The sequence below is a fragment of the Gadus chalcogrammus genome, chromosome 16, assembly GCF_026213295.1.
Source record: "Gadus chalcogrammus isolate NIFS_2021 chromosome 16, NIFS_Gcha_1.0, whole genome shotgun sequence".
In the NCBI taxonomy this organism is placed as follows: Eukaryota; Metazoa; Chordata; class Actinopteri; order Gadiformes; family Gadidae; genus Gadus; species Gadus chalcogrammus.
Window position 1 is genome coordinate 9,640,265 of NC_079427.1, and position 27,857 is coordinate 9,668,121.

Genomic DNA, 27,857 nt, shown 5'->3' on the forward strand with positions numbered 1-27,857 from the left:
ATGGAACTCCATATCCCATACTGCCTTTCGTCGTTTCGTCATCCAGATGGGACGTTTTGCTCCTCCTACTTCCACGAGTTTGTTGCCCTAGTGCTCAAACGTGGTTAGCATGGTTCATACAAAAACACTAATATAGACTTCCGCATGTTATTATATGTCATGTTATTTAATGAGCGTACATTTGAGAGATATTAACAACATACATTGATCAAGAGAAGCCCTTTGAAAGGTGATTCAATATTTTCCTTCTAAGTATTTGATGGCAGCACAAGCTAGCCATGATTACCATTATTGTTGTAAGTTTACGAAGTGTACTTATCTTGATGGCTGTACTGTACATATAATCATTCGATTATCCTATTCACTTTTTTTATTCACTAATCATTGTGTCAAATATTGTCTCTAACCTCGTTTCTTCAATCATTCTTCAGGCACAGTTTTGAGAAAGCAACACATCTAAACATGTTTCTCGAAGATAGCGAATGGAATGATGATGGCCAGGCTTCCCAACCCACGATCAAACCTGTTCTCCCCAGGCCAGTTCAGAAATCAAATCGCATCGTTACGTTTAAGGTAAATTAAGGTCATTTTAGCAACAAAAAAAATCATATTGTGCATTTTCATGATAAAGGAAGTATTAACCTGAAGACTCTTCTGAGCAGCCTAAAAGTGTTGCAAAAAAGAGCCTGTTGAGGACTCTAAAGAGTCTAGGACCTGCCCTGGATCAGAAGAGCGACCATGTGCAGAAGGACAGTGATAGCGAAGCAGAGCCGGAATCAGCACCACCTCGTCCCAAGAGAAAGAAGAAAAGAAACCGTGGTAGAAAGAAAAAGGATGAAGCGGGGACAGAGACTGCTGTCCCAGCCGACGACAAGAAGGCTGACTCGGTTCCTAAAAAGATGAAAGAGAAAGACAGCAAAGCGGGTGAGCACTTTTACAGTTACATTAAGATTACGATTTTATCACGCGGCCAAATTAATGAATCATTAAAAGTACATTATTAATTTTACTTTGTCCTAAAGGGTCCATAAAGCTTAAGAAAACGGATTCAGGCAATGGAAAGTCTAAGGTTACGCCGGAGATAACGGAGGAAAATGAAATGAACAGAAAGCAGTGGAAAACCAAGATGAAGAACAAGAGAAAATGTAAAAATAAGTACCGGGAGAAGGAGCTCGTAGTACCTAAAGACACCGCAACAGAGAACGGAACAGGGGAGCAACAGAAAGCAAACACAAGTAGCAGCGGTAAAATTAAAGTTACTTTTGTCAAGACAGCATCACAGAACCAGGCCAAGCAGAAGGAGTCCAAACCACAGAAACGGAAACTAACTGAACCGGCACAAAGCATATCGAACACAGCCGAGGCACAGAAACCCAAACTAAACAAGGAACCCATGAAAAACACGAAAGTGAAAGAAACCCGACGAGGGAAAACAGAGCAGATTGGTTCTCTGGATCCTGAAGTGCCCCACCAGGAGGTAGAAGTGCCCCACCAGGAGGTAGAAGTGCCCCAAGCAGAGGAAGAGGTCCAGGAGGAGGTGGAGGAGGAAGACGACAAGCAGGAAGAGACGCCCGCCATCAAGCGACAGAAAATGCACCAGCTCCAAGAGGAGCGACGCAGACGGGAGAGGCTGCGGAAGATACTCCACAGCAAGCCGGATGAACCGGAGCGCCCCACGGAAGACCAGGAGGAGAAGGAGGAGGAGGAACAGGAGGAGGTGGCGGCGGCGGCCCCGCCCTTGGACCGCTCGGCCACCCTCCGGTCCCGCATGGAGCAGCGCCTGGAGGCGGCCCGCTTCCGCTACATCAACGAGGTCCTGTACACGTCGTCGAGCGGAGAGGCCAAGCGCATGTTCTCCCAGGACCCAGAGGCCTTCGGGGTATACCACAAGGGCTTCACCGCCCAGGTCAAGCACTGGCCCGCCAACCCCGTGGACGCCATCATCGCCTACATTCACAAGAAGTACGTAGGAGCGGTGTTCACTGCATGGATGAAGGGGGCCGTTGGCTGTGTTGGTCTGTTTGGTGAAGTGGATTTCAAGTGGAACGTGGTTTAGCCGCGGCAGACATTTTACAAGTCGTTAATTTGATAGTTGGTATGTTTGAGGACTGAAAAAGGGAATTTGGTTTTGATGAACAATATAAATGGGGAAACGTTGGGTCAAGGCATCAGAGCAATGTGGGGAACCTTTGAGCTGGTTAACCTGTTAGTCCGGTTTTGAGTTAGTCGGTTGATTAACCTTTTGGTTAGTCGTTTAACTTATGTCTCGGTCGGTGCATCCATGTTCAATGTAAAGCATCCTGTGGTTCATTTCAGACCGGCCTCTCATGTGGTGGCTGACTTCGGCTGTGGCGACTGTAAGATTGCCCTCAGCGTGAAGAACAAGGTGCACAGCTTCGACCTGGCCCCCATCAGCGACCTGGTCACCGTGTGCGACATGGCTCATGTGAGTGTATTCCCCCACATCTGTGACTCTGCTGGCCGGCCTCTCCCCTGGGGTTTGATTTGTTGGATTGTGGATGCCAGGAGTGATGTATTAAAGACTGATTTAGCTTTTCCCCCCCCATTTCCCGTTTACAGGTACCTCTTAAAGATGGCAGTGTGCACATAGCAGTGTTTTGCCTCTCTCTCATGGGAACCAACCTGATTGATTTTCTAGCGGAGGCGAATAGAGTGCTGGTCGTGGGGTAAATGTCCTGTGCACGACACATGCAGTACAATAGTACAGTACATTGTTGCGTTGTACCCGCTGCTCACTAATTGCGTGTTACTGTAAACCTTTTTTCCTCTAATTCTAGGGGTATACTCAAAATAGCGGAAGTTGCAAGCAGATTCGACGACGTTCGTGGCTTCTTAACTACGTTGTCACATCTCGGGTTCAAGATGATGATAAAGGTAAGTCAAAATAAAATCAATCAGGCGAAGCACGAGAACTAAAACATGCTTATATTTGGGGGAAAACGTGATTTGTTTTCTAATTCCTCTTTGTTTCGTCTGTAGGATACAGAGAACAGTCACTTCTACTCCTTTGACTTTATCAAGACAAAAGACGTTTCGGAAGACATGAAGTCGTCAAGTTTTGAGCTGAGGCCCTGCGTGTACAAGAAAAGATAGACCTGGGAATGCATTTGAAATATCTGTACACTCACTGGACGTGGTTTCATGAAGATTCCCTGGTCCAACTCAATCCACATGGGAGCATTTTGCCATGTATTCAATGTTTGACAGGTATTTTTTTGTACAGTTTTCTTAAAATACAATTTTAATTGAAATGTCGTCTGCTTTACTGACTCTGAATTAGTCAATTAAATGGAAATGTACAGAGGGGTTGATACATAGACAAAGTACGTTATTACAATACACTTTGAATATGGTGAATTATGTTATGTTAAATTTGCATCACTTCAGTGCTGTTCAAGAATGGATTTACATTTACCACTAGGGGGCGTGATAATACCTTTTGTTAAAGGCTATATTAAAAACGGAAAACCAGCTTATCCCAGGACCTAATTTTCTATAGCAAATATCATGTCTAAGACGTAATTCATTATATGCAATAATTCAAAGTTTGAATTAATTACAATCCTTCCAGGACCAAAGGCTTCACAGTCGTATGAGAGACAAAAGCAGTGTGCATGCATGTGTGTGACAGTAAGTGCTGCAAGCGAGTTGCAGAACCTCTCTGGCTGTGCACTCTCCATTCTCCTGACCGCGCAGTGGTTCAGACGGTGGACTTGACGTCAGACACTATACAGTAGCCATCCAGATGGGCATACTGTTGGCCGTCTGGTCGACGAACCAGTGCCTTGCTCTTCTCAGGGGAGCTTAGGGGTCGAACTAAAGCTGTCAGAGCTGAGGTCTCCCGTTTCTAAAGTAGAAAATCATAAACAAATGCAGAAATCTGGTTAATGTTGTTCTACGATTCGATGGACTTACACGAAAATAAAGTCGCATAATTTTGAGCTCAGTTGTATCGGCTTACCTTCGATCGTGCTCCAGGATTTAGTTTACTGAAAAAATAAAAAAAACAAATATTCAGCTGGATAATGACGATGTCAGTGTGTTGTTGTAATGTTCAACATCACCTATAGGTGGCACTACGTCTCAATACAAGAAACACAAAACACTCATTAGGCTTACCTCCATATTCATGCGTTCATCTACGGACATATCGATAGAGAATACCGTGTGACCCTGGCGGCCGTCCCCAATGAGCATTCTGATGTCAAAACCCCTGCATTCGCTCGTACATCATGCACCCATGACACCGGTCACGTCAATGAAGACGACTGCCAACAACAATGGCGAGCTGACGCAAATCCCAAAATAGCATTTCTCCTGGGGGACCCCTGTTTTTCTCTGTGTGTACATGACCTGACCTTCCCAAATTATTTGGACAGCATCCTCCCATGGGACTGCAGGGTGACGGCACCAATGGCACCTTGACCAAATGTTGTGACCAGAGAGGCAAACCTATTGAAACCTCTATTCTGATGCACAGTGGGCCTGTATTCAGTCCGCTGATGGCCTGGCCATACAGTCCTCATAGAAGTTAGATACGCAGCATGACATGGGAGAATGTGCCGAGTACAAAGCACGCCGCGGAATTCCCTAATCTGGCGTTTGCCTTGATTCACATTCAAATCCATTCCAACCGCGATGGCAGCACGCTTCTGCTACACCGATTTCCCCCCAACTCTGTGAATATCCCGACTTTGTTTATTGCTACAACCTTCCCAGATGTGGGGAATTTATGCGTTTATTTCCCACCGATAAATCTACCATTAAAAAACAACATTAGTAGCACCCCTCTAAAAGTGCTGTCTAAACCACACCAACTGTTCTCCAGCGGCCGGGCCCTGGTGGGAAAAATAAATCAGCTGCTTCCGCCCCATGGACACAAAGGGAACAGTTACTGCCATCTGAACACGCTGTGGTGAGAGAGGCATCTGTCTGCTTCCTGTTTGCCAACAGCGCTCTGATCTTTTTTAGGTTACTGAGAGACTTGCGGAAAGAGGGGGTGAGCCGGTGAGGGGCTGACGGCACGCAACACACGCATCCTGTTTCCCTCTGCCTGTCTCGCACCGCCGGGCCCCACGCCGACGACCCCGACCGACGGATCACCTGGCGAGAGGCGGCGCCGCGACGCTCCACTCACCAGAACACCCACAGAGCCACGGCGAGCAGTACGGCCGCGGCGGAGGCGGAGGGGACGCAGATGAGGACGAGGTTCGCTGCGTGGAGCGGGAGACACAAGGGAAGCGTTTAGGTTGGACGTTTGGCTCTCGGGCACGAGATGTGGTTTCATCTGGTTGTTGCTTACCTAACTGTTGATCCTGGGAGCTGACCTCCACTCGGAGGCGGAGTTCGGCCTGGTGGTGGTAGAAAGAGGCGAGGCAGGTGTACAGTCCCTCGTCTCGACCTTCGACCCCTGTTGGGAAGGCCAGCGCGTCTCCTTCCAGTTTGACAAACGAGCCGTCGCTGCTGTAACGCAATCAATGGCCTTAATCGTTAGGCGAGATCTCAATTTGTGTCACTTCTAACGCGCATAATTGAAAACTGTTTTGGTTAATATGAGCCCTCCTGCATAGCTAATCATTATAATGTAATATAACCTTTTCCTATTTGATGAAATATTCATGAGGACAAAAAAAGGACAAAAGTTAATAAAGATATCTGCTGTGCGTGTGCGTGTGTGTGTGTGTGTGTGTGTGTGTGTGTGTGTGTGTGTGTGTGTGTGTGTGTGTGTGTGTGTGTGTGTGTGTGTGTGTGTGTGCATGTGTGCGTATATGTGTGTGTCTCTTGAGTGTCTGCAGTGTCCACAGATGCAGAAGTTAGGAGGTGGAAACAGTTCACCTTTGACAGGTAATGCTGTGCGTTGGTACATTCCCCTCCACCTCAAACAATATTCTCTGGCCGGGCAGACTCTTATGCAGGGATAACCTGAGCACGCATCGGCCACCACTGTGGCTTGCCTTCATCCGAGTGGTGTGGTTCAGCACCCTCAAAGAGGAGATATCTATCAGAGGAAAGTGAAAAACACAATCTGATTGAAATGAACCCATAGTGTTAAAGTCTGTCCAAGTGTAACACAGGAATACAAACCCAAACTAAAATAGTTCAGTCCAGACACCGACCCTGGGGTCAACATTCATCCATCCTTCCTTCAGGAGACACTGATTGATTTATCTGCGTGCTCTGTTACACTCACAGTATTTTGGGATGTGTACCGTCCTCTTGTCTGACCCTCTGCGACGGTACTCCGCCAAACAGGTCAGGGCGTCCCCTTCGTGAGACGACAGCGCGAAGCGGTAGGTGAGCCGGGTTCTCACGGTGCGCCCGTGGGTCCAGGACCGGCGGGACTGCTGGCCCCTGGAGCCCGCAGGTAGGACCCAGCTGAGGTTGGCTTCCACACCCTCGGCCTGGGAGTCACACACGGCCTGCCAGAGGTCAGATTCCCCCGGCCCCATCGACACATTCAGCACAGGGGCCCCTGGAGGAACACACAGGGGGATGGAAAGTTGAGTGTGTGTGTGTGAGTGTGTGTGTGCATGAGGGTTAATGTGTGCATGGGTGTGCACACGTGTGTGTGTGCGTGTATATGTATTGGTACATGTGTTTGTGTGTGTGTGTGTGTGTTTGGGCTGTGCACGTGTGTGTGTGTGTGTGTGTGTGTGTGTGTGTGTGTGTGTGTGTGTGTGTGTGTGTGTGTGTGTGTGTGTGTGTGTGTGTGTGTGTGTGTGTGTGTGTGTGTGTGTGTGTGCGCGTACGTGGGCGTCTGTGTCTGTGTGTTTGTGTGCATGCATGCGTGTGAGTGCCTGCATCTGTGTTTGCATAGAGATGTATGTGTGGGTGTAACCAAAGCAGAAATCCCCACCAGATCAACAAAAACATGCCCTCGGTATCCCGGGGAAGGTAGGTGTTGGACCTGGGAGCCACACAGAGCTGGAGACAACATACCCAGGGAGGGGAGGAGCAGGTGCTGTCGCTCCTGGTGACCCCCCGCCTCGCAGCTCAACCTCCGACCCGAGTACAGAGAGGTGGGGAGCCGCAGGGTGCTGAGGGCGGCCACCTCCAGGCCGACGCGCTGCCCCTCCTCTGTCCGGACCTCCACCCCCTCCAGGTCATCGATCTCGACGCCGTCCCCGCCGTCGGCCCCGCCGCCGAGGCGCCAGGTGACGGTTGCCGCGGTAGCGACGCTGACCACGCGACACCGGGCCACGGTGTACTCCTCCCCTCCTCGCCACTCCTCTCTGGAGCTCAGGCTGATGTTGGGCGGGGCTACGTGGGGGGGGGGGGGGGGGGGGGAGGGAGGGAGAGTGGAGGCTGACAAACCGCGAAACGCTGCGTTCACTTATGGGTTGCTATAGATAGGTCGGATGTCAGCTTTTATCTTTACATCTGGACCCGGGTCCTGCACTTACCAACCTCTGCATATTAGATCTCCATAAGCACATCAGCGGTTTGTGGGTGTGCTGATGTGTAAGCACAGTTTGTGTTTCATTTTATTTAAGGTGTATTAAATTGTAATTCTTCTGTGCGTGTCTACGGTATATATCGCTGTTTATTACTCACTTGAACGATTTCTATTTTTCATCTTCCTCTTGACTGCCCTGCAGTGTTTCTGCTTGCACTGTGTACACAGAAGACTCCCCCCTCCTGGATTTACATTACACATCTTATCTGGTCCAGTCAGTTGTATTTAGATAGCCCTTACTCACAGTTACAGTCTCAAAGGGCTTTGCAGGCCATACTTTACGACTCCCCCCCTTAACCCTAGCCTCCTAAAGAGCAGGAAAAACTCCCTTAAGTATCAAGGAAGAAACCCAGAGAAAGAACGCAGAGTGGGGAGGAGTGCAAACAATAATTGTAGAATACTGGGTTATTTAATATATGCATACATGAAGTCTGTTCTCCAGCACGATGAGCCGTGAATACAGTTTTAATTATACTTATACTGTTGAACACCCGAATGGAGAGTTTTGTTAAAATAGGAAATATTCGCATAGGGAGCTCAGATAGCAAAACTTTATGGGACGTAGGTTGGTATGGTGCTCATACCAGACGATACCATACCATGGTACTGCTCATTTAACCTAGGACCAGTAGCCTGGCTATTGACAGACAAAGCTCAATCGTAGATTGCACGTTGGTCTGGGGAAGCTGCTTTCATTTTCTTCAGCACAAGTGGTGTGATCAATGGGCCTCATTCAAATGACTCTGAATGCAATTGACTGCATGCCGTTGCTTCCCTGTCGTCGTTGTGTTAAACCTGCCAATAGCGCGCCAGGGGGAAAAGCCAGCTTGGTGATTGGCTCCTGCAAAAACGTTACGAAACTAGATAGAAATGTGTTGCTCTTCTCCAGACCCTTCTGCAGGCCGAGCTCAAATCGAAAGCAGAATGGGCGGAGCCACCCAGTCTATATGACCAGCTGAGCCATCTTCCTTCTTTAGCTCTGGCTATAAAGTCCAGACTCAATCAACAGTTACAACAGGCTTCCTCATGACCCTCCAAGAAGACCATTTCGGAGGGGCTTTCATTTGAGTTTAGATTGCTATCTATAACCTTCTTCTCTCCACATGGCTCCTGAGAATCCAACTCTATCGGTGGCATAAAACATCCAAGGCCTGTATATATAAAGGTGAGAGTCCCCCTTTGGTGACTTGTGTTTTTCCGCACTTCTTTTCATAAAGGAGAGATATGCTATGCTAACCCATAAATTCCTATTATGTAAAGAACGATATCATACATTTCCTTTAAACATACAGTAAATGTTTCCCATAATGCATAGCGGAATCGAGTGTTTCTCGTCAACCCCTCCGGGCCGAGCAGCGCGGCTCAGGGGATCAGCACTTGGTCATCGACCTACCACAGAGCGGGATGGCGACGCTCCGGTATTCCGGCGTCGGGAAGAGCGGATGATGGATCATGCATCCCACGGCGAGCGGCCGAGGGAAGCACGCGGTGCCGAGGGCCAAGACTCCCATGACGGAGCGGCGTCCGTCAGGCAGGGGGGAGCTGGCGCTGGGGGAGGGGACGGCGGCCACGCCCTCGGGGAGACTCCAGGACAGGGTGGCGGCCGGGTTGGCGCCAACAGCCGAGCACTGGACCTCGCGGCCCGAGGGTCCGGACCGCAGATCAAGACTTATCAAGGGAGGGAGCAGCACTGAGAGAGAGAGGGGGGGAGAGAGAGAGAGAGAGAGAGAGGGGGGGAGAGAGAGAGAGAGAGAGAGAGAGAGAGAGAGAGAGAGAGAGAGAGAGAGAGAGAGAGAGAGAGGAGAGAGAGAGGAGGAGAGAGAGAGAGAGAGAGAGAGAGAGAGGAGAGAGAGGGAGAGAGAGAGGGAGAGAGAGAGAGAGAGGGAGGGAGGGGAAGAGGGAGAGAGAGAGAAAGAAGGAGAGGGGGAGGGAGAGAGACACACACACAGAGACACAGAGAGAGACAGACACAGAGAGGGAGGAGAGCGGACAGACAGCGAGAGACAGAAAGAGAGGGAGAGAGATAGAAAGAGACAGGGAGACAGACAGAGACAGAGGAGAGAGAGCACCAAGGTTTATTTTCCACATCAATAATTCATCATAATGCAATGGAGAAAAAAATAAAGCAAGTTCATAAAACATTTTTTTTAAAAGACAACCGCAACCGGTGCAATGAATAAAACATAAGGCCCATTGGAAAGAGGGGGTCTTAACGCACCGGGCCGGGGTCTAACTGTGATGTTTATTTGCACGGTGGCCCTGTGCCGGTAGTACGACGCCTCACACACATAGAGCCCCTCGTGGAGGAGACCCACAGGAGCCTGGAACGTGAGGGCCGACCCCACCACCGCTACTCCCCCGGGCAGCGCCGACGCCTCCTCCCTACACGGATCAACATGAGCATTGTTATTATTTATTCACTGTTTAATCGTTCAGCATCCTTTTTTATTAGCGTTTCATAGTGACTTCAGATGCTTTATGGAGCAGGTCATGGCTTTGGCATCGTGCTCAGATAGATGCTCGCAGATGGACGGACGTTTTAGGTTCAATCCCAGAGCAGCGTGTCTAGGAGTCCTCACCACTACTCTGACTTGCCCAGGTCCAACATGTGTGCTCACTGGTGCCGTAATGCAGTGTGTCACGAATGAATACAGAGCGTTTTTTTTTTCGCTGCAATGCTGAAGGCTCCTGTTGTGAGCGTTGGGGTGAGGAGACGGGCCTGAATGTGTTGTCTGTAGTCTATCACTTTGAATAAGCTGGCACCGAAGCCGAAACCACATCCTTTTTCGTATATGCAGATCATTTAAATCCAATGCCAGACGACTCAGTCATACTAGGCTGCTTGTTCAAATGCGAAATCTTCCTCACTATTTTGTCTATCTCAACCTTACTTTTGACAAAACAAGGCATAGCGTGGAACGTTTCCGACGGCTTCCAGGCCAATAGAAACATCCCGCTGTCCTTCCTCAAGCTCCAGCGAGGCCTGCAGCTCGTTGATGGGATCTGACAGTAACCGAACACCAGATAGACCTGGAGGAGGAGAACAACAACACAGTCACGCATTGTTGGAACGCGAACGTTGCATTGAGAATCGCTTCACAACATCGCTTCTTTGAAGACATTAGTGGTCAAATTTTCCTCCCTATATCTCCTCCCTACTACAATGCAATCATGGTTCCTATCAAACCAGATCAATTGGCTCACTCTTGAGGTTCCTTGCACGCATTTGGATCTTGGTAAAACTGCCTTTTTCATCGATGCCCCTAGCAAATGGAACTCTCTGCAACAAACCTTAAGGTAATACGAACTCCCATCTGCTACTGTTTTTAAATGTTTGGTGGTTAATCTCAGCTCATCAAAATTGCAACTATTTATTGATATTTATTTGATTTGTTTTGCAAATTTCTATTTGTCATTGGTGTTGTTGTGTGCATGTACATGTCCCTTGCTGTTAACTCGTCGTCATTGTAAATGAGGGAAACCTCAATGCCCTACAAGTGTAAATAAAGTTTTGAAATGAGAAAATGCAATGGAACAACGCTGGTTGGTTGAGTGGCACTCACTGAAGGAAGGCAGCTGGAGCGTCCTGGTCTGCGGCCCTGCCAGCTTGGGCTGGGTGAACACGCAGGAGACGTTGTGGCCTTCGTACGCCCGCACCGGCAGGCGGTACACACTCGTCCCTGCGTCCGTGCCGTTCTCCCTTCTGGGTTCTTCTTCCTCGTCGTCGTCGTCGTCGGAGGCGGTGGTCACCAAGGAGACGAGGGTCTCGGGTCGCCCTCCAGATGCCACACAGGAGACCCTCCAGTAGTCCTCCTCCTCCTCCTCTTCCTCTTCCTGCCTCTGTCTCATCTCCGCCTGAACACTCACCCTGGGAGCGGCTGCGAGCGGGGAGGAAGAGGAGGGCCAGAGGCCCGAGGAGATGTTATTCCTGGAGCTAGACTAATGGGTTCGACAGCCAATGAAACCAATGGTTTTCCTATTAGCAGCGGAAGCTCCGAGGTCCGGATGGGATGGATGTTAAACTAAATACGGGGGTGGTGGAGTTGGTGGGGGGGGGGGGGGGGGGGGGGGGGGGGGGGGGGGGGGGGGGGGGGGGGGGGGGGGTCTTGGAGTGAGCGGCTGCTGTCTGGGTGGAGGTCGCTGGTGTTGATCTTGGCTCCATCACCTGTTGTATCTGATGGCCTGGGCCACAGCTGACAGCAGACGGGTGACCCAGCTGCCAAAGCTAGAGGATCCAACCGCTTTTAGGGCACACGCCGGAGTTAAGTTCACTGCTGTCTGCATATAGCGGTGGGATAAAGCTTTATTTTACACTAAGGAGTCGTAATGTTTATTTTATTTACGACGTATATTATATTATATTAATAATAGTTTTACCTCATTTATATACTTTTTTTGTCTATCAAAGAAGCTATAATCTTATCCTTAAAATAACTAACTACTAATTCGAAGCCACTAATTATACACCCTCTCTCTTTCTCTGCTCAGGGACATCTCCAGGAAGTGATTCATGGTTCTATTTTTAACAGGTGACATGGATCCAACCAGCAGTTAAAAACATACACTCATATGAACGTTCGTTACCAAAGGTTTCCACGCTGACGGTGGTGGAGACAGGGCTGGCCAGGGTCGGGTGGCGCACCACGCAGGTGACGCTGCCCTCGTCCTGCAGGTGCGTCGGGAAGCGGAGGATGCTGGCGGCGCTGCTCACGCCGATTCTTCCGGGCGAATCACTCCGCTCGATAGAGAAGTAGTCTTTGACCGGGGGCTTGTTGTTGATCAACCAGTCGATCTGAGCTCGAGGTTTGCCGTCCTCAGCCGAGCACCGCACAGACTGATAGTGGGTGCCGTTGTCCATCTCCGCAGTTACTGATAATTGCGTCTGCGGACGGACTGAGAAAGAATAAACATGCGTCAAAGCCGGTTGGTAAACAGTTCATTCATGAATGTAATCTGAAAATGGTTCTCCTTGGTTGCTTCTTATCAGGGCCAGCAGTTAGTGGGAGTGGAATTACGCGAGCCGTAAAATGGGACCCTTAATGGATGAATATTAAAAACGCTAAAGTTGTTTAGCACAATAAACAAGTGGAGAGATGGCAAAACAAAGAGGCTATGGACCACAGCGACGCCGGCTGTATCTAAAATAACTCAAATCAGACTTGAATAAATGGTGCGCATGGGGAATGGATTATGTTTGTAAATGAGGAAGTAATAAAGCCTCTTAACCGAGGGGGCTTTGTTTACACAGAATGGATTTCACTTGTTGTACCCCCTCTATTCAAGTACCACTTTTAGTAGGCCTACTTTATATACAGTACGCATTCTTGCATGCTAGCCAGAACATATCTCAGGGCCTCAGCCTTGGAGCCATATAGTTTCCACATCTCCATTTAAACGCATTTCCAGTTAAAAGACCAATCTAAAGGATAAATGTAGAACACAGCCGAGCCGTCAGCTGTGCTGAACTCTCTGTGTTTCAGCTGCGTTTCGTCGTCACCACTGGTGTCAGACCTACCGTGGACTTGGAGGTTCACGGTCTTGTTGAACTCCCGGTCCTGCGACTCGAAGACGCAGACGTACTCCCCCTCCACGTCCACGCCGGACACCCTCATCCGCACGGTGAGGTTGGTGGGCGAGGCCGGAAAGGAAAGTGTAGCCGTGCTGCGCCTGAACGCTGTGCCGTTGGTGAACCCCGCCAGCCGGTGAACACGGCCGCCCCTGTGCCGTTTCCAGGCGCTGCCGGTGATGGAGGCGTTGCCGTGGTACAGGCACCGCAGGTACACCTCCTCCCCCAGAACGGCCACGGGGTCGCTCTGGACCTCCACCTCCGACCCCCCGTCTCCGTCGTCCTCTGAGGTGGGGGGGGGAGGGGGGGCGCGATGCATGGGCAAAGAATACAACACAACACAGGTTTTGTCCGGAGGTAGAGATTTATTTCTTTTTCTAAAGATTAGTATTGATCCAGGAAAGGTCGTAAGTTCGGGGCAGTCGGTAAACACAGCTTAAACGGCAAACAAGGACGAATTGAATTTCTGTTGAGGTGGGAGAATCAGACAGGCGTCCCTGTATGCCTGCAGTTGACCACAGAGTTTTAGTGTTTCACTGCTGTGGCGGGGCCTGTGAAAGATGATTATGGGAGACGCGTTGAGAATCCATAGGAATGAGAAAGCGCACACACACCACCACAGCTGGGGACATGTTTGTCACGCAGACTTCCCTGGTTGTCATTCTGCCAAGGTGAGGTGCACCACTGCATAGCCCATCCCTTTATTTATTAATATATACATAACAATGATCTCCATAACACCGAGGACGTATTGTGCAACAATATCTCAGAGCTGTGGCATCCCTCATCTTTGAGGATTACGGCCTCCTCCAAGAAAGGGGGGATGTGGTAGGTTTGTGGGTCCGTGCGCACAATGGCACTTGAATAATGTGTCTTTGTCCCCAGAGGATTCCATTATGTTGATGAACTGATGAGAGTCCAAAAGTTGTGCCCTGAACTGCAGCCAGACACCTCTCTGCCGCCACTGAAGTCATGATTACGGGAGGTTTCAAAGGGAAGGGCATTTAATGGAACCTGACAACTTTAAGCTGTCCTGGAAGGGCTTGTCAATTTCATTATTTAATTTTGCAGTCAGTGTCATTGCGGCAAGGGGACAAAGTTAACTTTTAACTTAAATGCACTGAGCTGTTTTCCTCACCGAGGGCTTGCTAAAAAAACAACAGGGGAAATATCAAAACAAGGGCCCTTCACATCTCTGGTCGGCCTCAATGCATCTTCCCTCTGTGACAACATGATGTTAGCCAGAGGAAGAGCAGCCTAATAGTGATGTGCTCCTGCTAGCGCTAGCGCCATGCTGCGTATATCGCTCCCACAAAGTTAACGACGTGCGGAGCGAGCCGAGGCCAGGGAGGGAAGGAGGGAGAAGGACAGGGGAGAAAGCACAGCATTGGCAGTATAATTTTATCATGCCCCGAGTGTTTAGGATCCATAAAATTGATTTGCTCTTGAAAAGATCTCCCGATATGAAAGTCAGCCAAGCGTGAAACAAGACAAAGCACGGGCGTGAAAAGTAAGTAATCACTGCGAGCTGACCAGTAAAACGCTCCAAGTTCGTTAGCTTCTCCCAACGAGAGCCTGAGAATGAACTCAACGATGGCTATCTTTAGATTGAAGACGACTGGGTTGGTAACATATGGTATAACAGTATAATGATGACTTTTCATGCAATAAGTTAAATGGAAGTTATCAGCGTTGGATCGTCATACGTTTGAGGAGTACTTGTTCACGACTGTCCCAGAACTCGGACAGTATGAGGACGTGGGCCTCATACTAAAACCAGTTCAAAACAAAGGACATGTGGTGTCATTCTTTAACGAGTGTCTCCTTGAAGTACGAAAACACATGCCTTTCAAAGTAATAATCTCATAAATTCTCAATTTAAAAGCTTGTACAGCGACCAACATGGTTTTAATAGTTTTTTTAATGCACAATGACAGCAACATAATCATCACTGGGTAGTTGTCACAATGTAATGTGCCGGTTGCTACTCTTCATTACGTTATAACTGTCTGATTAAATGCATTCACTACAAAGAAAATGTGGCCGCATTGCTTGTTAGTGGTTGTAATTGTGCTAATTAACGATCAGAGTGAATGCCACAGCTTAAACTTGCCCTTGAAGAATAAAAATATCCACACCAACCGCAGAAATAGCACATACAGATGAAATGTTACTTAACACTTACCCAAAATTTCTGTACAGTGAGACAGATTTAGGAGCAGGCCCAACATCAACAGTATTGAGCAATCCATGTTGGAGACTAATGTGTGTCTAGTGAAACAGAGGCTTGTCACACCACCCTATGTTTCACAAGGTATTTAATTTGTGTGTTGGGTGTTTCGGTTTCTGAGTTTATGTGTGCGTATGGGTTTCTGTGTCAGTGTTTGTGTGTGAATGGTATATTGCAGGGGCGTTGCTAGACCTAGAGTTTTACTGGGGCACAGGCCCCCAACTGCCAACATTTTTTTTTTTTACGTGTGCACAATATGCCATATATGGATACAGAAGGGTATGTACGAGCTTCAAAATTGTTGTCACTGTCATACTGTAGGCTATATTAAAGCACTGGTAAAGGTAAAGACGCAAAGATGGATTCATGAGTACCGTACAAGTATATTTATTTAAACACATACACATCTCAAAGATTTACAAATAAGGTAACTGACAAATAAACAAAAAGTCTCTTTATGACCGTCACCTCTTTATCAGGAGAAGTCTACACTTCTATATTTATTTAGAAGCTGTGTGGAAACAGCATAATTTTGCCAGAACGACATGTACTAAAAAGGCAAGAAACAAGGTTTAAAACTAATAGAATTTCTGACTTAAGGTGAGGTGGCTCATTGCCACCAATCAACCTGGAAAATGTTATAGAACCATCAAAGCTCTTAAATTAAACTAAATAAGGCCATACACTACTGCATAGAGCCTTTTTGAATGATTATTTTTTCACTATTAAGCTGTATCGCCGCGCCTTCATGGTGGCAAAGCGGTCAATAACGTGGCTTTGACTCACTTTGAATAGTTGCTCCTTTTCAATGGACAAAAGAGAAAGTTGGTGAAGCCTTCCTTGCCCCATGGTTGACCTAAGCTAGGTGTGGAGCCTTCTCAACACACTGAAAGATCGCTCACAACTACAACTGTTTACAGGAATTGTGAGTGCAATGATCTGAATTATCTGTGTCAATGTTGGGATCATTGTTGGATCCAGTATGTTAAAAACACCCTGTATATCCATAATTTCCTTTTTTGTGTTAAGGAAGTTTTTGTCTAAAACTTCCTCAAGTTTTGAAGACAGACAATTTTTCATTCATTATTCATTTTCCGCGTGTGTGCGTGCACGCATGGTGTGTGTGTGTGTGTGTGTGTGTGTGTGTGTGTGTGTGTGTGTGTGTGGTGTGTGTGTGTGTGTGTGTGTGTGTGTGTGTGTGTGTGTGTGTGTGTGTGTGTGCTATAAAACTACAGGCTACAGACGCTCAGTATTGAAAAACTGGTGCTAATTATGTGGGCAACATTCTTTAACAGCAATCAAGTTGTCATTGTTTGTGTCAAACAAGTTGTGAATTTGTTGTAACGTTAAAAAAGGAGATGACTTACTCTGGGCTTTTTCCAGCTCCCGTGGTTTCCAACGAAACATGATCAACAAAAAAACATGGAATTGAAAGCTACTTACAATATGCCTAGGTTACATTAATTTCCCCTGAAGGCAGCAATGTTCCACTTTCAGCTGGAATTCACGGTACATCGAAACCACATGTCTTCTTTAGATTTCAGTTCCCTTTATTTATTCACACAGTTCAGCAGCGGCATTTATTCAGAATCAGAGCCCAAATTAAAGCTGCATTTAGGGCGACTATCACTACCCAGCAGAAAAATAGATGCACTATAAATGGTTTTGTATAGCAGTCACGAACATGAGCATAGTTGTGGAAATGCTGGTGTTAGAAAACATAGTTGACGGGAATTAAAGTGCTGCACATCGACTGTACAAATGTAGATTATTCATCACAAGAATTTTAATTCAGAAATCGAATAGGCTAATAAACTCTGAATTGTGAGATAAAATTCAGCATTCTGATAATAAAGTCAGAATACTTGGATAAAATCCGAATTCTGATAATTAAATCCAGCATTAAAGGTTCATTTAAGAAGGTTCTCACCAGTCATTTGTCGCCTGGTAGCAGTGTCGAGTTTTTTTTTTAAAGTAGTTCACTAGTCGTAGCGTGCAAATAAATTGCAGTGTCAGAATTCTGAGAATTTTGTCAGCATTCAGATTTCCCAGAATTCTCTTACACTGCAAAATAAAGCGCTACTACTAGCAAACTAGTTTCAGCGTGACTGGAGAGAACTTCCTTAAATTAACCTTTAATGCTAGATTTGCATCAACGCTATTGTGTGAATTAGTATGGTTCTCTTTCATGGAAGCCGGAAGTGGGAGATTCCTTATATTTTTTACCATTATTGTTTTATTAACAAATTTCTCCTACAGGGGATTGATAAAGTTCTATCTAGACTATTGAACAGAAAGAAACACTTGGTCATACTTTAAACACTTTCAGAAGAGTCACGTGGACGAATCCGTAAATAACAGTTTTTTTTCATTGGTTGTTGCGTTAAATCTTACCCAGATACAATAGGGCTATTTTCTGATTGGCTTTTATGTAGCCCCTTTCGTTTTTTGATTGGCTGGTAAGAGGCAGGCTCGACTGAAGACTCCCGAGGCAGCAGGAGATGCACTTGATGAATCCTGCCGATTCCATAGCGAGAGCGGCGCTTCTGCAGATGAATTTAATAATGATCAATGGAATTTTACTGGGGCACTGGAGACTTTTACTGGGGCACGTGCCCCAGTAAAAAGGGGCTGACGACGCCTCTGGTATATTGTGGTTTAGGGTATAAGGCATACACCCTGCAGCTGACTTTGACCTCGGTGCACTGATGCATGCACCCAAACCCAAACACACACACACACACACACACACACACACACACACACACACACACACACACACACACACACACACACACACACACACACACACACACACACAAAACACACATACACACAAACACATATTCACAATCAAAAACCCACAGACGCGCACACATACATCATAATGCAATTTTTTTTTACCCAAATCTCAATCCTACACAAAGAGACAATAGTTTAGACAAAAGTTACACACAGCAAAACAGTCATATCCATTCTCCCGTTTGACAGCGTCTCAGCATTCAGAATTAGAGATGTGGGTCTGTGTTGATGTGAGAGTCTGTGTGCAGGATGGGTGTGGGGATGACACCTCCCATAGCGGCTGGAGGAAATGGTTAGCGAGTCGCGACCACCGTTTATCATTCACATCATCTGAACCCTGCCCGGCCAATCAGCGTCTCTCACGGCTTAGTTACGGAAAATCAATCACTCTGAGGCGGCGCTAATATTGGTTTTGTTCGACTTTGTGGCAAATGTTTGACTCGGACGTGTTTGGATAAATAAGAGTTTATCACTGCAGCACCTGAAGGGAGGCAGGGGATATGGAGGAGGGAGAGCGTTGCATATTGATTTAGTTTGAACTTGAAAACGTTCAGTTTGTCCCGTTTTACTTGACGCTGGGGAGGATCCCCTCTCTGGATCCGTGGCTGAGGCTGAGCAAAGGGAAAAGCACAAATGGAAGAGACTTCACAGATGAAAAGATGTCGTTTAGGGTGGATTTGTGCTTCCTTCAAATAATAAACTCCAGCCTGCAAAAAATAGACTCGGCATGTTCCGTGCTGGATTTATGAATGGGATGACGACATCTTTCCTTTGTTTTATTTGTACCTTTAACAGACACAAGTCCACACAGAGTAAAATGACTAACAACACGCAGACACACGCACAAACACACACACACAACATCCAGACCGTCTCATCAGAGTAACATGTAGCATATTAACATTTAATACATTTGATTACATACAGTCAGCGCACCACCCTCAGTCAATCAGTAGAAACATCCCGGGACATGCGTCACATGACCGTAAGTCAAACAGAATCCATTCTTCTTACATTTGTAAAACAAGCATTGTTGTACAAACCACAAGAAGGGGTTTGAATATGGTCTTCAAACGCGATGGAGTCCATATTAAGGTCTTATTACATCCTGTTATCCCCTGGATGGGGTGGTTCTATATTGCTGCCGCAGACGATCCTATCTGCGGAAGGCAACGCAAGGTTCAAACAATTACCTTCATTACACGCACACACGGTGCTCTGGGGAGACACGTAGTTCACTCCATCTCTCAGAAGAGGACCGTGCTTCAAGAGGAACACAGGCATGCATGTGAAGCCGGCACGTAATCACATTACCTGTGTGGCTGGAGTCTTGGGGAGAGGTGGGGCCAGGCCCAGAGCAACAACAGGGGATCTCTTCTCCTTTTTCTGCTCTTTTCTTCTCCTTCCTGTTTCCTTTTCAAAGCGTGTGTGACTTGGCTGCGACTCAAAGTTCCTGGGTCGGAACAAAAGCCTCAGAACATTTAGGGACAGCGGGCTGATGGGCTCCCCAGATGGGCGATTGGGATACCTGGTGTTTGGCAGAGCTGCTCCCTTTCTGAGTACAGTCAGGTCGCTGGCTGTACTCAGCCAGAGATCAGACTGTACTCATAAGTAATGCTGTTTCTAACACAATATAGCCCATCACTCACAAAAAAAGTACATTGGTCAGCATATGTCCCTCCCACTCCCGAAAATAATGGATTAAGAAGTGCTACTTTCCCATCCATAGACTCACACACACAGATTCATAAACACACACACAGATACACACACACACACACAGATTCATAAACACACACACAGATACACACACACACACAGATTCATAAACAAACACAGGTACACACACACACACACACACACACACACACACACACACACACACGCACACACACACACACACACACACACACACACACACACACACACACACACACACACACAAAGATACATACCTAAACACGCACACAAAATCATAAACACACACACACAGATACATACACAAACACACACACGCACACACACACAAACACTCACACTCACACACTTTCACACACAAACACAGGGTTCGGGTGTCGGCCAGAAAGCGTGGCCGGGCTGATTGGTGATTGGACAGTGATTACGGTGCACAGGCCCACGGCTAGGGGTTCTGTTAACCTACTTAAGTCCCCTCCGGAAGGGATCACATCCCATTCCCCTCAACAGAGGAGGAGACCCGAGCTGATCTCTTCCTGCTGGTGCACCCCCCCACTGAGTGCTGGTTCCCCTCACATCCACCAGCCCCCACACACCCACCTCTATGAACTGGAGCTGCAGTTGATTCTGTGTGGAGATTCAGTGACTGTTCACTGCAGTGGATTCTGTGTAGATTCAGTGTCTGTGCACTGCAGTGGATTCTGTGTGGATTCAGTGTCTGTGCATTGCAGTGGATTCTGTGTGGATTCAGTGTCTGTGCATTGCAGTGGATTCTGTGTGGATTCAGTGTCTTTGCAATGCAGTGGAGGATTCAGTGTCTGTGCATTGCAGTGGATTCTGTGTAGATTCAGTGTCTGTGCATTGCAGTGGATTCTGTGTATATTCAGTGTATGTGCATTGCAGTGGATTCTGTGTAGATTCAGTGTCTGTGCATTGCAGTGGATTCTGTGTAGATTCAGTGTTCTGTGTAGATCCACTGAAACAGTGTAGATTCAGTGGAATCCATGTGCTGCAGAAGAGTATATATAGATGGCTGCACTGGATTCTATGAACTGTAACTGTAGTGGATTGTTTGTAGATCAATTGACTGTGCACTGCAGTGGATTATGTGTATATTCAGTGGATTCCATTTGTTGCAGAAGAGTATAGATAGATGCATTGGATTATAGGCAGATGCAGCAACTACTGAATGCAGTTCCTACTGTAGATGCAGATATGAAGTGTAGATCGCTCATTGAATTCGATGTTGATGTAGTGGATTATAGGTAGACACAGTGTAGTCTACGATGCAGTTTCTGTAGATCTAGTGTATCCACATGTGTATCGAAGATGCAGTGGATTCTATGTATGCAGTTGGCTCTATGTCGATGCAGTGGACTCTATGTAGATGCAGTGGATTACATGCCAATGCAGTGGATTGATTTCACACACTTTATAAACTCCATTTCATCTATATATAATCCATTGCATCTATACACCATCCACTGCATGGCCGTATAAACAAAGGCTTGACCCAGTCCGCCAGTGGCAGCATGCATAAAGGTTAACACGAACAGTGTTGATCCAAGAGCAGAGAAAACAACATGAAAGATGAAATATAGAGAGAGTGGACTCCTCCCTTTAAAAGAGCAAGAGGGGATATAGGCACAGACAACACAGTCTGGTTTCAGCCACATAGTCCCACCTGGCCCCATGCCCGGTATTGTGTAAAGAGTTATAGAGGGAAAAAAAGATGTTGCCCGAAATCAACGACATGGCTCCAGCTGAGTTAGCTCAGCTTCTTTGACAGTTTGTTCATATTTCTGGCCACGCGATGCAAAGCCAGTCGACATTTGTCAGAACAGGGGGTTCTATATGTAACACAATCCGGATTACTTCATGTTTTTGTTTTGATTGCTCTATAATAAAGTATAAGGGACAAGCTTTGTTGACTCAATACCCTATGATGGACTATTCTTATGTGGAACCCCAAGGGATTCCATTATGAAATTGAATATAAAACCGATCCATTTTTCAATCTCAAATATCTCCATGATGCAGACACTACTCTAATGAAGTATAAACCCCTTAGCTGTGTGTGTCTGTCCTGTTGTAAGGAAGAAGACCAGAAACAGTTTAAACACTATCTCTTCTTTTATTGCACCCTGTGGCGATGGTTGTCTCCACAACGCAGTTCGTTGAATTCTCATTTACTTGAAAGGAAAAAGTCGTCGCGTTCGTAACGCAGAGTGCTTAATGGTTATTTAGTGGACGGAAATTACTCCAACGCACTTACTTACAGTACGCAGAGTAGAGAGTAGATGCAAATCCACAGACAGATCGGTCCTTATCAAGACCAAGCGGGACGTGTTTAGCGCGGGAGGGGCCCTTTAGATTAGTTGAGAGACGTGCCATTCAGAGGCGCGCTGTCGCTTTTGTTTTTCGTCGAAAACAAATCGTCATTGCAACAACATTTTCTCTGTCTGGTGGGACTATTTTGGGAGGCGGAGAGGAGGAGGAGGAGTGTGCTTATGGAATGGTAAGGCTGATCGCGGTTAAACCTACAGGGAGCCGCAACAGGCATTCATTCTGGAGGCATGGGCCCTGCGCTGTGTGTGTGTGTTTTGTGTGTGTGTGTGTGTGTGTGTGTGTGTGTGTGTGTGTGTGTGTGTGTGTGTGTGTGTGTGTGTGTGTGTGTGTGTGTGTGTGTGTGTGTGTGTGTGTGTGTGTGTGTGTGTGTGTGTGTGTGTGTGTGTGTGTGTGACGACGGGGGGAACGAAAACAGAGGACGCGCCGCGCTGGAGGCGGCCGTGTCAAGTGAGTACACAAGTGGAACACGGAGCAGATGGTTCTGCTTCGGGTTCCAGTTGTGTTCAGCCCGTGAGAGATAGCATGCGGTCCACCAGAGCTGCCACTAGCCTTGGCATCCCGCCCCGTTACCGTGAAACCCTTCCAAACCGGGCTGTGATCTGGCACCCCCGGCCGCAACCCTCAGAGGTTCAAAGGGAGGGAAAAACTCTGCCGCTCAGCCAAAACATGTTGATGTCATACGCCGTGGACGTCGCTTCATCTGAATCCAGGAGCTTGTATTTTATGCATATTATAGTAAACGGCTGGGAGTTAGTACCTACGTAGGCCCCCCACCACACGAACATACCCACGCACACACGCACATAAACGCGCACACACACGCACGTAAAGTCATTAAAATCTGCTGAATCGGCTCAAGCAACAATTATCCGAGCACAATCAGCATTTGTAGGAACCTGTTAGTTATTATGCAAAAAAGAAACGGTTGGAATTCCTAACGTAAGAGTCTGTCAGAGAGCGCAGAGCTATCTTCCCTGACAAGTGGCTCTTAATTAAAGCCATGTTTGATCATTAGTTCCAGCTCGACGCTGCTCTTCACTCGGCTGACGCGACGGAATGGCCCCCGTTCGGGCGGGGCCTGAGGGACGCGTTGCTCCGCGACCGACCCGTCCGCGAGCAGGGAGAGGGAGCCAGGGAACCAGTCGATAGCGCTTCACAGTCCTGAATCATGCACACATTAATGCCAACCAACGCGATCTGAACAATAGCATCTGTGTTATGATTGAAGGCTCAAGGTTTTTTTTTCTTTTCTTTTTTTTCGTATATTGTTCTTTTTATTGCTTATTGCTTATTGTATTTTGGAATGCTCTTTGTTCTTTTACAATAATGGATTATGTACACAATCCAACGATTCATGTAAACAAGGATAAAATAAAATGTAAGTAGACATAACGACTACCAGCTTGGCGTGTGCCTCTGAGGGTCTGTGTGTGTCTGTGTGTCATTGTCAGTGGCGGTTCTAGGGGTGGGGCCACAGGGGGCCTTGGCCCCTGATGAAATCCGATTGGCCCCTGATGTGCCCCTGTTCCGTCAATCAATTGACGAGCAGAACTACCGGAGAATTCAACGATCACAGATGCCCCCGTCAACAACTCAGCGCAAGGCCGGTACGGTCTCCCCCCCCCCCCCCCGTCAACAACTCAGCGCAAGGCCGGTCTGGCCCCTGAATTTAGCATGTGGCCCCTTAATGGGCCCTGTTTCAGAAAAATCCTAGAACCGCCACTGCTACTACTGTTTACCCAACAACACTCACAAGCACTTTTAAAGAACCACCGACTTCAGACAACAAGTAGCGTGATTGGGATTTGATTATCTTTTTATTAAAAAGTGAATTTAGAACAGCGTATTAGTGTTTCAGGGTTGCGCAGAAGAAAACGGATCCATAGCCTTTGCAGTAAGCCCACGATCCGCTTTTACCATCAGCGTAATCGATCCGATCATAATTAGTCCTCTAAATCACTGCACCGTGCCGTCAAGTCGCCATGAATATTTCAGGGTGTTTTTTTATGACAATTCGACAACTTCTTAATCAGCGAGTGAGTCCGAGAATAAAAAGGAGGTTTCCCTGGAGGACAATCAAACGCGCCATGCCTCAGACCACCACGTGATGCTCCATATCCACCGCGGGAAAATGTAACTCACTGATGGTGCGTTCCATAGCCCATCCAAACCAGTAGGACGTGGGACTTATCCTACCTCCAACTAAGAAAAGTGCACTGGAAATGAATGCCTGTCTAAGTGGAACATCCCACCGGCGAAGTGGAACCTCCTACTATCGAACTGGGGGGTGATCGACCTACCCCCACTTCGCCAAGTAGGAGCTAGTACAGTTCAGGGAGGATAAGTCCCACATCCCATTGCTTTGGATGGGCTCTAGAACGCACCATGAGTCTGGGGTGTTTTATGGCTCCATCTTGTCCGTGCATTCTTCCTGCCTTCATAACTGGGTTGGCGATTTAGGGGGCATTTATAGGCTAGCCTACACTAAGGTCTATTTTCTTAACTTGTAACAAACTAAACAAATTGTCTGTGATTTCTTCATAAAAATACATAAAGCATTGTATATTTTGTTGGGTTGTGTACGGGAAATCATCCCACATGATTCAAACAATGTTGAAGTCTGGAGTTATATTCAAGGTAAGGGTTTGTTTCATTTGGTTACCTGTCTATGGCGTCTATACTATTATAACCCCGTATTTTCGGTTTATTTTTCATTCTGGTTCCTCTTTTAAGTCCCCTTCAATACAGTTTAAATTAGTGAATGGACAGGACGTGTCGCACCAATGCTTAATCAGCAGGTGAGCGGGGTGAAAGCCAATCAGAGGTTGTGCATGCAATAGCGTGTGTTAAACCTAGATGGGGAATCGTTTAATGGGAACCGGTTTACAAGTAGTATTGGGGCTCTCATCGAAGGGGAAATTGTAAATCCCACATTCAGATTCTGCATCTGCTAATGTCATCGCTGTAAAGAGACCGATCTTTATGATATGTGAGTGTGAACACTTTATAGTGAGAAAGATTATTTATTAGGCCTCTATAAGCTAGCCTAGACTTTATAAAATGTGTTTCCTTAATGGATATTCTGCCTTTCGTTTTATTCAGAGCCTTCAGTGCAATTGAGAGACTGGATTATGAACAAGACAAATGGTTTCTCTATTAATAAAACACAGCATTCACACCTTTAATGTTCTCCCTCTGTCATGGTTTTGATTAAAAATAGTAACAGTAGGAGTGATTCAGAGAGAGGGGCTCTAAAAATAAACGTAATATCAAATATCCATTAATTCCGCGGCAGAAGACAGACGTGGCCAAATGTCAGTTCAAAGGTCACCCTGTAGATGACCTGGCAGAGGATCAGAGACCCGAAAACACAGTGACGTCCACCAGCTCTCCTCCTCCATCACCTCCACCCTCATCTCCACCACCAGCCCCACCCACAGGTAACCCACCACCCTCCAGACCAAACATTCTCTGGAACGCTCCCAGAAATGTTAGTTTTACCTCTCCCATCTCTCCGCAGTCACCTCTAATTAGATTAGATTAGTTTGGATGTTTCATTTTGTATGCTGTGTTGTGGATGTGTTACTTGAGATGAGGGGTAAGATATGGAGGGGGGGGGGGGGGTATTCAAGTTTCAGTGACCCGGTTGAACTCTTATGGAAAATAAGTGCTAAAATAATATTTGAAGTGAATGACTTCATCGGTTTTGTAGCATCTCAGTGTCGATGGTAGAAGGAATTCTATCACAGTTTAAGATAAAAAGCTGAATTTGAATTATTTTGACTAACTAATCACCCTGTTTTTCTAGAAAGTGGACATCAATTCGTCGACAACGCTGAATAATTCAGCATCTGCATTTTCAAGAGGAGACCCATAAAGCAACCCCCTCGCACAGCGTTGCAGCTGTGCGAGGGGGACTGAGTCACAGAGGGACAGAGGAGCAGATACATCTGACTGCAATGCAGCACACACACACGTACAAACCGCAGCACCAAAACCAACTTTGAGTCAAATGTGAGGACTTTAAAGGCACAGCACTACAGGAGACTGCTAGGCCTGTTTTAGCCCGAATAAACAGAGTCCGACCACAGTGCAACGATCCGGGTCACTGCGCGACAGACAGTGTCCTGGCTGGTCAGAGCGAGCCCCTCATTATATCACACCTGACTCCATCCTCCCATATAATCAGTGACTCACTCCTGGCCCGTTGCTAAAACGGAATCCAATATGTCAGCCGTGAGAGACAGAGGAGCACATTCAACTCCTATTCTCAGGCTATACCTTCCCCCCCCCGATATTGCCAAGGAGCCACAGGCTACAACGTTTCTGTCAATAAAGTTGGGCCGACTGGGAGCTAGACACAGGGGCCAGACAGTTTTATTGCATTCTGGGATTACTTGCTGGCTGAAATGAAAGTGCATCGTCATGGCTCCTGGAACTTCCGGACCATAATGGCGTTCCAGAGGTGAAGCCAGCTCCTGACCTCCTCTCAAGGTCCTAGGGCCGGGGAAGAGTCATTTGACATGCGGCTACACACTCGGTCCTCACCTCGACCGAGCGAACCCGTGCTCTTCACTCTCGTCATCACTGTAGAAAACATTGCGATATTAATTGGGCTATTTCGTTAACGATTGCACCGGTCGTTTCTGGTGTTGTCGGCCAAATACGAGCACATTAACCGCCTCCCACATAACACAGTCTGAGTAACGGTTTTATAATGGCTAAATAAAAGTTAATGGTACAGCGCCGATAAACACGCTACATTTCCTGATTAGAAAGATGTGCGTCACAACAACGTCCGCCCCTGGCCCCTTTCAGGTCCTCCTCCCAGTAATCCTTCCTGGATCCCCGCGGGTGGGGCACGTGAACCACCAGCGGGGAACTGGGATCATTACTGCCAATAAAACAGGCGAGCGGTTGAGGCCTCGATCCGACCGGACAGATACAGAGGAAAAATACAAATAATAATTGGAGTATTACCCCCCTGCTGGGAGGAGCTTTAATCCCCGGCTCGGTTGAGCATCTTAACCGTGTTAGGACCTGTGTCGTAATCAGCCATATAACAGAACAGGTGATCAGCTGTTGTTTTGGGCCTGTTGGCAGCGATGGTACAGGGAATGACATGTTACGTATGGAGAGTCACAGAGGCCAAGCCAGTGTGTGTGTGTGGTGTGTGCACGGGTGTGTTTGTTTGGTGTGTGCACGTGTGTGTGTGTGTGTGTGTGCACTTGAAGGGCAAGCACCAGCCTCTAACTCCTGACCCCCCCCCCCCCCCCTCCCCCCCATGAGTACTTGCCAGTGTGAAGTCTCACTAATGAAGACGCCACGCAGCTTCCCTCCTCCCCCCCCTCCCCCCCTCCTCACCCCCCAACCCCACTACCCCCCTCCCCGTCCGTTTGATGCGGGCGATGCGATGTGACGCGGGGGTTCAGACCACTCACCCCGGCGCGGCGGTGCACGCTCCCTCCCTCCTTGGGTCCGTCCACTGTGGATCCAGCGCTGGAGTCCTGCTCCATTGTCCTCCTCCGGCGTCTGTCACGGCCCCGGCCGCCGCCGCTGCCGCCGCCGCCGCCGCCGCCACCCGCCGCCGCCGCCGCCGCCGCCGCCGCCACCGGGTCCCCTGATCCCGGGCTGGCTTTAATGACATCCACAGCCTGATCGACCGCAGTGAGCCCCCCGCTGCCTCAGAGGACAATGACGGAGTCAAACAGCCAAGAAGCCAGCGCCTCGGCCGGCAT

At 47.6% G+C, this 27,857-nt stretch overlaps 2 protein-coding genes across 2 annotated transcripts; one reads left to right on the forward strand and one right to left on the reverse strand.

The window, feature by feature from the left end:
- The first annotated feature begins 41 nt into the window (after positions 1 to 41).
- rrp8 (ribosomal RNA processing 8) lies at positions 42 to 3,943 on the forward strand. Its single transcript, XM_056611421.1, has 8 exons — positions 42 to 229; positions 432 to 573; positions 663 to 924; positions 1,023 to 1,962; positions 2,317 to 2,446; positions 2,581 to 2,687; positions 2,799 to 2,895; positions 3,001 to 3,943. The coding sequence occupies exons 2-8, from the start codon at positions 463 to 465 to the stop codon at positions 3,112 to 3,114; spliced, it is 1,761 nt and encodes a 586-aa protein (XP_056467396.1). The 5' UTR covers positions 42 to 229; positions 432 to 462; the 3' UTR covers positions 3,115 to 3,943.
- On the reverse strand, positions 2,448 to 27,857 carry si:ch211-149e23.4 (uncharacterized). The gene is made up of 15 exons (XM_056610424.1): positions 27,813 to 27,857; positions 27,561 to 27,651; positions 12,993 to 13,328; positions 12,062 to 12,370; positions 11,041 to 11,355; positions 10,369 to 10,507; positions 9,696 to 9,859; positions 8,871 to 9,167; positions 6,961 to 7,281; positions 6,212 to 6,493; positions 5,857 to 6,019; positions 5,324 to 5,484; positions 5,159 to 5,234; positions 3,983 to 4,010; positions 2,448 to 3,868 (listed from the first exon to the last, which is right to left on the reverse strand). Exons 1-15 carry the CDS (start codon positions 27,855 to 27,857, stop codon positions 3,722 to 3,724), a joined length of 2,874 nt encoding a protein of 957 aa, XP_056466399.1. The 3' UTR covers positions 2,448 to 3,721.